At 42.8% G+C, this 11,510-nt stretch overlaps 1 protein-coding gene across 1 annotated transcript; it reads right to left on the reverse strand.

The window, feature by feature from the left end:
* Positions 1–72: 72 nt before the first annotated feature.
* On the reverse strand, positions 73–11,431 carry LOC132472614 (switch-associated protein 70-like). Its single transcript, XM_060072327.1, has 12 exons — positions 10,500–11,431; positions 8,749–8,889; positions 7,690–7,863; positions 7,053–7,286; positions 6,566–6,712; positions 6,320–6,428; positions 5,877–6,058; positions 4,118–4,225; positions 3,475–3,641; positions 2,867–3,065; positions 1,783–1,879; positions 73–1,587 (listed from the first exon to the last, which is right to left on the reverse strand). Exons 1-12 carry the CDS (start codon positions 10,593–10,595, stop codon positions 1,475–1,477), a joined length of 1,767 nt encoding a protein of 588 aa, XP_059928310.1. The 5' UTR covers positions 10,596–11,431; the 3' UTR covers positions 73–1,474.
* Positions 11,432–11,510: the final 79 nt, after the last annotated feature.

Consider the following 11,510-nt stretch of genomic DNA (forward strand, 5'->3'; position numbering starts at 1 on the left):
TTCTCCGACTAGGTTATTTGTCAAGTGCACTCAGTGTGTTATCCATGGCAAGTTGGTAAGGAGAAAATACCATTACTATTATACGAGACTTTATTTATCGCATAATTTCTGAAGCAAAGTGAGCCAGAGTTATAGTGGGAACATGCTCTGAGATGAGCCTAACAGTACCAAGAAATAGCACAAAACAGGCTAGTGTTGCTTTAAAAACGATCAATCACCCTCTGTATACACTATAAATAATAGAGGAATTGATTAAATACAAAGAGAGGCACGGAACATCTGCGGATCATCCTCATGAGGAACATTCAGGACTGCTGTCTGGGTTTTACTGGCCCCCCATTGAAGGCTACACGCAGGACGCTGGGGGCCCAGTGAGACCCTAACTAGCTCTCCATGCGCATTCTTCTCTACTGGTGTCACCAGCTGCTTCCTCACATGCGTGATGGGAGACGGACACATGGCTCCAACAAAACGACCAGGAAGTGGAGACGTGTGTCCATGCAAAGTGAAATATGAAGCATAATTACACAACACAGGCAAATGCTCGATTTGTCTTTTTGTGATTTTACCTTTTTTTCTCTCTCTTGCTGAGCAAATACGGACTCCAAAATTGCCCTTGTGAGGGAAGGCGTGTTCAGACTGTTTTCTGTGACTACGCTGACATCTAGTGGATGAAACCAGTCTTGTTCTCTCGCTTCCTTATGAAATTCTAAATTTCAATCCGGTTTCAAATTCTATGCTTTCTATTGGGGATAATATGAATGAATGTGTGTGTATTAATAAAATAATTATTGTGTGTGGAATGGTTAAGTTGAATGATTCGCGCCCAAATTGCGTTTTTTACACATGGCATCCCATAACATCGCACATAAACACGTTAACACACACACACACACACACACACACACACACACACACATGAACCAACACACACTTTTAACCTCGTATTAAAATGTTACAGTAAGTCATCACAACAAGTAAGTTCCATATACACAAGTCCGATTAGTCTTTTAATTATGGATCCAATCCAGTTAAAAAAGAAATATCAAAAATAAGACTTAAAATACTGCCTATTGGAAATTGGGCTAAAGCATTTTCTAAATGTTCAGTTTCTTTTTTTAAAGAGTGCAGATAAATCATTTGCGTTGCTGGTCACACTACATGTTAATATCATGTAAATCCCCAGCAGTTGAAAAGAGTTAAACATTAGAACATGTGAGGGCTTGATGGTTAACACGCATGGAGTGTGCATGCATATGTGTGTGTGTGTGTGTGTGTGTGTGTGTGTGTGTGTGTGTGTGTGTGTGTGTGTGTGTGTGTGTGTGTGTGTGTGTGTGTGTGTGTGTGTGTGTGTGTGTGTGTGTGTGTGTGTGTGTGTGTGTGTGTGTGTGTGTGTGCGTGCGTGCGTGCGTGCGTGCGTGCGTGCGTGCGTGCGTGCGTGTGTGTGTGTGTGTGTGTGCTTGTGGTCACTGCGTCAGTGGACCCCCTGGTTCTTCTTCTCCTGCCAGGACTTCTTCCTCAGTTCCAACTCGGCATCGGTGAAGGAGGCTGGCCCCCAGTTAGTCATGATCTGGGGCCCCTTGTGACCTATCATGAACACACAATTATCCGAGGACAACCAAACCGTCAATGTATGCAGCAATATTTATACAAGAGATGTTTTGCAAGGCCATTCTTTGACGTGTCTGTCAACAGTTCCAAAATGAAGGTCTCATAATGAGGGACTGAGGCAACGTATCTGATAACACCTCATTTATCAAACATAATAGATTGAAAGTTCACCTGGTTGAATGAGTCGTACTAATCCCTCGTGTTCGGCTACTCTGGTTTTCCATTTCTTTGTCTTGTTTGCCGCCAGCGTCAGCTTTTTAGTCACTTCCTATAAAAATAGACAAAACAGGAAGAAAAGGAAAAAGTGAGGTGTTGTATAACCAGCCCACGCTGCCCAAAGGATGTGAATAACAGGCTCCAGTCATTCATACTGTACTTGAGTGTATGGTTTGGAGCTTGTTTGGTTAGGGGAGGCCACTTAGGAAATTTCAACTCATTCAAATCAAATTTCAACGCTTGCACACGCATTCAAAACCTGCATGCAAAGGTTGGAAATATTTTGTGCAGGCAATATCTGGGTGTGCAAGATGCAGATTTATTGCACGCACATCGGTATCACAGAACTCACAAATAAACGTACACATCAAATCACACACATTCACACATCATTACTTGTGCATACAAACTCGCACATGTAGGCCTACGCTTGGGGAGATTTGAAGTCTACGTACAGCTTGTAATTGCAAAATAGTTAAAGTCATGGCTGCCTTATAAGAACAAAATGAGGAAGTTTGGGGAGGGGCCATGCATTCAGATTGAACTATCTGCTCACTGCAGAGGACCTCTGCTCTACAGAATGACAAAATGAATGATAGAATGGGATAAGGGAAATTCTATAGATTAATATTTTGTTAAGAAATATAGAAACATGGTTTATGTTTGACTGCATGTCGATTTATGTGTGTGGCAAAGGTGTTTCATGCGTGCATGTGCCTGCAGGTTGTTTGTGTGTGTGTGTGTGTGTGTGTGTGTGTGTGTGTGTGTGTGTGTGTGTGTGTTTGTGTCTGTTTAATGTGTGCGGGATTTTGCGTGTGCGTTTGTACGCATGCTTATGCAAATATTGACTGATTCTATTTTCCTCAACCCGAAAAACAAAAGAACTCCATCCTGAATTGGATGTGCACTTACATAAACGTGCATATAACCACACACGGCAATCACACACACACACACACACACACACACACACACACACACACACACACACACACACACACACACACACACACACACACACAAACCCAGCCCCTCTGACCTGGTACTGCTCCAGGGCCCCTTGCCTCTCCTCCTCCAGGGTTTGCAGCTGCAGCGTGGCAGCCTGCAGGGCTCTCTCCTGGGCCTGCCGCTCCTCCACCAGCTCCTGCTTCTCTGCCTGGACCTGGCACATGGCCCTCTGCTGCTGCAGGTGCAGCTGCTCCAGCTCCACCCTCTTCCCTGCCTCCTCTGCGAGCAGCCTGCTCCAACACACACACACACACACACACACACACACACACACACACACACACACACACACACACACACACACACACACACACACACACACACACACACACACATACACACACACACACACACACACACACACACGGGCGACATTCATGCATGCATACAAGTGCACACGCCACCAGATGCACCATGAACCACAGGGCATTTTAATTGTTGGTGTGTGTGTGTGTGAGAATGCTCGCGTGTGTGTGTGTGTGTGTGTGTGTGTGTGTGTGTGTGTGTGTGTGTGTGTGTGTGTGTGTGTTGCTGAGTGAGTGTGTGTGTGAGTGTGTGTTGGTGCCTGTATGCGTGCCTGTGTGCGTGTGTGTGCGCGTGTGTGCGCGTGCGTGTGTGTGACGGTGTGCTCTGTGAGACCTGGCCTGCCGCCTGCGCATGGCCTCCTCCTCCTCCTTGGCGGTCCTCTGCTGGTCCAGGGCGTCCTGCAGCCGCTTGTACATGTCCTCCAGCTCGCCCACACGCTGCAGGTACTGGTCCAGCTCGCTGGTCTTCTGGGCCACCTGCTGCTCCATCTGCTCACGCTCCTAGGGCCACCGGACACGCACCCGCACACACGGGTCAACACACACATATACGCGCAGGCATGCATTCACACACGTACAACAAGCACCCATACACCAACGTACACAAACACACAAGCACATGTGGGCAGGGATTTATCGACGTACAAACACACACACACACACACACACACACACACACACACACACACACACACACACACACACACGTGCAGGTATGCATGCACGCACACACATACAACAATAGCACACACACGCACAAACCCACCCACACACAAATCAACCATTCACACACACAGACACACACGTGCAACAAGCACATACAAGACACGCATGATAGAAACACGTACAACACACCCATCCACCCGGCCATTGGTCCAACATGCAGCCAGGTACACACAGTTACCGTTCATCATTTGAGGCTTCTTCACGTGTACCCTCATTGAAGTGTAATGACAGCATTTGAAGAGACATTGTACCATTTTCTCTCTAGCCAGGTCCAGCATGTAGCGATCCTGCAGGTCTGTCTGTGTCTGCTTCCTCCTCTCCTCCTCCATGGCAGCTATTGCTGCCGCCTCCTCCAGTTTCTGAAAGGCATAAGGAACATTAAGGTTATAACCTTATTCTAAGGTTAAGGTTATTCTGTTGTTTGTTTAGGTGTAAGCTCGTTGACCACTGTTACAGGTGACCCATGCTTGCATCCATCTCAGAAGCCCATCCTTCTGAAATGAAGCTCACTTACTGTATGTAAGAAAACATGTCACTTAATGAAGGTGTGCAGGGTTGTTTTTAGAAGCAGTTTTTAGAAGAATATTTTGTGTTTCTAATGTATAATAATTAAAAAATATATCGATGGACTTTGGAAGGGCATAGTATACCTACAGTATATACGCATAAGTAAATCAGAAGCAAAACAACATTTCTAGTGAAGCGATTGGAGAGGTACATAGGATGGTATGGTTATTTTAATAAGATAAAAAGCAGAAGTTCATCTTAATGATATACAAAACACTGCAAAAAATGTTTTGACCCCACCCGGACTTCCCCTTCTAAACAAACACAGGTGTCTGAGATGTTTGCATATTATCTTTCTCTTCCTTTTTTGCTAAACATGTTTGCCACGAAACAGCAGGATATCATGATTATGATACTGACCAAAGCATATTTTGGTCACAAATATGAAACATAATAAAGTAACTTACTGAGGGAATACAGTATATATATATATAGACTGTATATATCTATACACACACACACACACACACACACACACACACACACACACACACACACACACACACACACACACACACACACACACACACACACACACACACACACACACACACACACACACAAAATGTAATTGCAATCTTTCCATTCCACATTCACAACTCAACCAAATATGTCTACACAATGAAGTCCTAAAAAACACTTGATCTATAATGAACCCCTGAAAGGCTGAAAGGAAACGCAACATAAAGAAAGGAAAGGATTTGGATTAGTTTCTCCCACCAGGAAGAGGAGCAGTGTGAGTAAGTATTAACCTTTCATTGTGTAGACTTTTACTCTAAAATAGTTTGCACAAACAAGGCACCATCAGATCAGACACACACCCTCTCTAAAATTCTATTCCATAAAGCCTTCAGCTGCTTTAAGAAGACCATTAATGGACTAGTGTGGTCCGACTTTGGTAATTGCTGATTGGGGGAAGAAGCTTCATTATCACTGGCTGCAAGAATCAAGAGGTGGAGCAAATTTTGCTGATATGATAATACGCTATTGAATGCACTATTTGACGTGTTCAAAATGAGTCCAAAACTACAAATTCTGTATTTTCTACAGCATTATGACGGCAGAAACGCTGTATTGACGTCTATTTCAATGAAATCTGCTGGTGTGTAGTGAGCGTTCTGGCACCGATTGGCTGCCGTGCATCACCCAAGTGGGTGCTACATATTGGTGGTGGTTAGTGAGGTCCCCCCTTCACTTTAGGCGTCTTTGAGTGTTATTAATTATTATTATTCTTCATGTTTAACCTCTGTTTTCCTTTTATTCCTAGTCTGTTTTACATAGTTTTGAATGATGACTATATGCTCTGTAAGGTGACCTTGGGTGTCTTGAAAGGCGCCTCTAAATTAAATGTATTATTATTATTATTATTAAATCACTCAATGGTGCGCAGTTTGGACCTTTTCGGCCCTCCATAGCTTGTGTGAGCGTGTGTCATTACAGCACCTTTCGCATGACCTCCAGCTCTATCTGTTTGTTCTCGTTGGTGGCCTGCAGCTGCCTCATGCGCTCCGTCAGCTCTTCCTCCTCCACAGTGTGCTTCTGCCGGAGCTCCTGCCGCCGCAGCCGCGCCTCGCGGTGCGGCGACAGCAGCCCCAGCCGGACCTGCTGCAGGCAGGTTTGTAGCGCTGGTGAGGAGGTACAGGGTTGGAGACACAGTGAACCATACAATCCCACAGCCTCAACGCAATCATTGTCCGTTGAACACATTTAGGCTTCCTTACGTTACACGTACATTTAGGCAGGTTTTATATCCAAAGCAACATTTACAAGTAAAGCCCGAGGGCAATCAAGCGTTGGATCAAGGTTGGAGAAGCAAGATAAATATTGTAGCTATAGTGCTGGTTTAAATTAAATACATTAGACAAGAGGTCAATGTATATCAATACCTTGGATCCACTCTTGTTTCCTTTTCTTATCAGTTGCACATAGCTCAAAGATTCTGTCTGCACATCTGACCACGAACAAGCACTTCTTTCCTTCCCTGTCTGGGAGGGACTGGGCAGAAGTGTGTGCAATGGACGTAAAAAAAACAGATTGAGTTCCTTAAACGCAATACCATTCACTGCCATTGTTGTATCGCAGATCATGACAGAAGTTCAAATAAACACCTTTGCTCTACTTATTATAAATACCTCAACACTGGAGTTCTGATCCAGAACTGCGTCACCTCGCTTGTCCACCAGGTCCTCAGATAAGTAGTACGAGAGTGTGTTTGATCGCAGTATGAACCAGCGCTCCGACCAGATTTTCATTTTGTGACCCTTCTTCATCACGTAGCCCTTACAGAACACACACAACCAGAAGGATTGAAAACAAAATGAAACAATACATAAATATGGGACTTTACATCGGTTGGTTCAACTGGTGTCGAGGAAAAAACAAGAATTTCCGGAAAAACAGAAGAGTTTCAGCTTTAATGGCAGAGATGGATTGGGTGTAAACAAGGTGGATGGAAGATAAATGCAGGACACTAGGGTCTGACTTTTCGGGGCCTAAAAATGGTTCATAAGCAAGTGGAAAGCATGTGATAATTAGGTACAGACACATAGGCGCCGATCACATAGAACGCTCTGGAGAATATAAGATCCAGTTCAGGTGGATTCCTCCACACGTGCTCACCTGTTTGAGCACATCCAGGATGAGTTCCTGGTACACCTGAGTGATGCCCATGGACACGGTTTGCCGGTTCATGCCCTTGCTGAAGTGAGCCATGCCCACCAGGTTGATGAGCTCCCAGGCACTCAGCCCCCCGTTGTTCCTCTGCAGGCTCAGCTGGAGTTTGTACTCTGCGAAGCGGTCCTGATTCCAGCTGCTCCCCATGGCCTCCAAGAGCTTCCGCAACAAGTACTCAATCTGGAAAGGTAGATCAAAACCATATATATACGTATATACTGTGTGGCGTATTTGTCACTACCCTACTACCTTTGTAAAATCGTATCGCTGGCGTGAATGTGACGAAGGTATACTGGCCTGAATATGCGCTCACACTGCTAGTTTCTGCAGTGGAGCAGTATATTTACAGTAATATATGATGCATTGGTATGTTTCATATGTTACTAATAACGGATGGTTCCATTGGCATTCTTCTCTTTATATATAATTATATAAACCTTAATTCAACATTAATACATTTTCTTTCCGCATGGGTGATATGCTTTGTATTGGATGAGCAAAAATATCATCCATAAATGTTTACTTTGAAACACGCTTCAGTAACTACTTGGTGTGTATTCGCTCTTCAACTGATCACCCTCACCTCCTCTGCTAGGATGACCAGCGGGTATGCGTCCTCACACAGGAAGTTGAAAATGCACCAGACTTTGAAGGCGTCCTCGTTTGAAATGAGGAGACTTCTCGAGTTCATGTTTTTCTTGTAGGACAATGTCCAGCACATCTTGTTAAATTCCTGCATATCAAAATTGTCCCTTGCCTATGAGTTGAATAGAGAGAAAAAGGGAGGTAAAGGTCAAACAGGAGGTATAGGTCAAACACAAGGGAAGGCTATTCACTAATCCTCAGTAGGAAACTGTCATTTGTTTTCGTCCACATAATGAATTCCACAGGATGTTGCGGCGTATAGAGCTAATGTTTTCAATTACTTCATTACGATGCAAGTCAGAATCCAAGAGAGAAAGACACGGAAAAGCCCTGAAGGCACAAGGACAAAAGAAACTGCAGTAGGTTACATGTGCCAGGTGATGGTTCTTTTCGGGCCGGGTATTGTGTATTTACCACAGTTGAGTTTAAAAAAGAAATACTTTGACTGACAAACATGGATGTTTTCAGTGAGATAAACTTTTTAAGTAGTTTGATTAAATTGCATTAATTGTAGCGTTTTACTATTTATCTTTACTTATCTAAGCAAATTGTGTCTGAAATGGGCTATATAAATTGTATTCATTAGAACTGAGTTTAGTTTTATGTTATCCACAATAGGAACTAAAACATCCCAATATATATATCAATAAATGGTTAACAGGAAGTTTCTACTCTATAGCAAAGGCAGGGCAGTGGAACCCAGATGTGCTTAACCTCATTAAGAATAAGCTAGTAGGAGGGTTTCTTGTATTGCAGCCCATTACAGCAGTTTAGTTCAGCAAATCTATACTACACTACAGTAAAGGAAGGATAATGTCCCATTACCATCAAATCTGTTTAATTTGGATTTATGTCATGTCCTACCCTAGATTCACTACAGATTAACCAAAGTGGGCAAATTTGACGATCGGCTTCAGAAAAGGAAGATAGCCAAACTCCCATTTGACGAGCACAATCTTAGGATAGGTGACATGAAGGGTGCGATGCCGGCCTATACCTTTTCCAGGATGAAGCGTTTGAGGTAAGGCATGTAGCCTTGGTTAGAGACGGGGCCTCTGTCATCATCCTTGAAGTGTTCCTCTAGGGATACAGGGTCATGAGGGATGTTCATCACTGTGCACAGGTTGTAGGAGAGCACCTGAGACACCAACAACACGGGTTAATGCGACCACGGCCAGATTCTCCCAACCTGTGGGTTGGAACCCACAGTGTGGTGGTCTCTTATGCTTATGGGCTCCTGGAAGACGGCTGACTTTGTATTATCTAGCTATATATATATATATACTTAGGTTTGATGAAACATTTTTGACAGAACAAATATTGTAAAGGTTATAAAGTAGATACAAACAGCGTAACGATACGTAACAATGATCAAAACTACAGTTCTGCTAACAACGTGCTGTTCACGTAGACATTGATTTTATGGGCAGATGTTGTCGATTGGGTGAAACGAATGTGTAGTGAAGCAGATACAGGAAAATCACAGAAAATGGTTTAAAAGTAGTCAGAGCTGAAGCAAGTCTCAGATCTTTAGGAAGTTAATCCTACCTATGTGTTGGATAGTAAACTGAATCCTGCATTTCCAAGATTTGTTTTGACTCAGGGAACAATTAGCTGACTTGTCCAATTTATCTTAAAGATCTACAGGGTTCATGTAGCGGAAGCATTTCAGTGATACACTTGGGCCCTAAATCGTTTAGTGATTTATAGGTGAGCAGCAGTATTTTGAAATCAATCCTCCTATACTAATAAAAGTTTCTATGTTGGTACAAGACAAAATTACTGCAGAGTAACTGCTCTCAGCCTCTCACAGGTTAATTTAGCAAGCTGACCCCACAAGCGCCCCCCTTTAGAGGGGGGGGGGGGGGGGGGGGGGGGGCGCCCACAGGAAGTGGGCGGGGCATAAGGATGTCACTCATCAATCATCCTGAACCCTTGACAACCCTTTTAGGACAAGAAACCACCATAAGAAGTTATTCACCTTTTGGGGAATGACACGCACCCTTTGGCTGTACGAAAAGTTAATAACCCCTTACCCCCTTGCCTATAACTAACCTACACATCAAATTCGAGAAAAATCGGTGCTTATCTTTAGAGATACCCGGCTCACAGGCACTCGGCCAGACACACAAAAAACATAACCTACTTGGCGTCGATAATGATATCCTCATTTAATATTCAGACACTCACAATAAAGTAATTCAAGTTTTTTAAATCCAATAATATGGCCAAATGTATCTAGTTACAAATAACATCGATCTGTTTCCACTCGGATACATTTACTTCGTACCCAAGGGTAATATATTTCTTGAGACATGTAACTAATAAACAGTTAGTGTGAAAAAGTGTTTTTAATGTAGACCTAATTGTTGTAATACAATGTGTAATATTTTTCCATATTAATATGCTACTTATATAGCCTATTGTTATTCTTAGTATCCATATAAACATCACCGACCAAGACGCTTTTTAATTGCTCTGACGGTATTGAAATAATTTAAGATTTAATTGAAGACAAAAACTAGTTGTCTTTTACACAGGTCTGCAGTAGTCTATTAACTGGCATTGATTCCTATGGAGAAAAGTAGCCTGCATAGAATACAAATATTTACCACTTTTGCAATAAATCATGAGTACAATTGCATGGGCCAATATATAATTGCATGATAAGGCGTCCTGTATTTAGTATTACTATTACAAATTACAAATATTGAGTACAACTATTACACAAACATTAAAACGTCCCACCTTTAATTGAGATTTTGAGACTTTTCCACTCTTATCCACGTCCAAAGCGGAGAACGCATGCCATATTGGTTTCAAAAGCTCGTCACTCTTCCACATTTTAATCCACAGTGAGTCTATGAACACCACGTAGTTAACCGTTGCTCTACCTCAAGCCTCAATCCCCCTGTGGTTTTACCAGACTCGGAGACATGTGACCCAGATGGCGCAGCTAATTTTCTGTAAACACATGTAAATTAGGTAGTGCGGTGAACATTGGTTACCCCTCATAATCACCTCAATAATGAAGGATTGCGTTAAAAAATACAGAAAAAAGTTTGTCAATTTATTTGTTAATAAACAGGCATTTATTTTTTACATGGCTCAAAATAAATTACACATATGGATGACAAAGTATACTTGAGTACTAACGTGAGTAGTAGTTATATGAAATTGTAAAAAGCTTTAGATGCTGTGAATGGGCCTACCATCTAACTACATCTATATATAGATATATAAAGGGCGTAGGTAGGCTATCATAGGCTAAAGAACTAGGTATTTGGCCTAACGTTATATATGGAAACACAAGGAACTTCACTTCAGGCGTTGCGTCTTCATACTTCATTATCACTGCTTGTACATGAAGAGCATCATGTGGCGCGAAGTAAACCAATCATCGCTCGATCTCCAACCGTTCCACTGGCAGTCCGTATGAGAATGGTACATATGAAATGGTACTCCGCCCAGGGGGGGAAGCAATAGAAACCGTTGCAATAGGGATCTAAAATGACCTTGTCTAAGATGAGTGGATGTATATATTTGCAAGGATTGTTGCAAATAACCTATCAGGCAATCATTTATTCATTGAAAACAGGTTGTCAAACAGACCTTCCAACTCGGCTTGCTGGGTAAGGCGAATTAATCCACACCATTCGACGTGTTTATAACAACGCACCTCTCCAGCACACGATGCAAATGGCAAAACATAAGACTACTGGCTCGATATGGGGAGTAAAACGGAAAAATAAGTTTGTT

The sequence above is a fragment of the Gadus macrocephalus genome, chromosome 14, assembly GCF_031168955.1.
Source record: "Gadus macrocephalus chromosome 14, ASM3116895v1".
NCBI lineage: Eukaryota > Metazoa > Chordata > Actinopteri > Gadiformes > Gadidae > Gadus > Gadus macrocephalus.

Bases quoted from the DNA above. Each gene is read 5' to 3' on its own strand.
- LOC132472614 (XM_060072327.1), bottom strand. From the start codon at position 10,595: ATGTGGAAGAGTGACGAGCTTTTGAAACCAATATGGCATGCGTTCTCC. The intron at 7,864-8,748 runs GTATAGGCCGGC...TTCAACTCATAG, and splicing joins AACGCTTCATCCTGGAAAAG to GCAAGGGACAATTTTGATAT. The intron at 3,066-3,474 runs GTCTCACAGAGC...GTGTTGGAGCAG, and splicing joins ATGCGCAGGCGGCAGGCCAG to GCTGCTCGCAGAGGAGGCAG.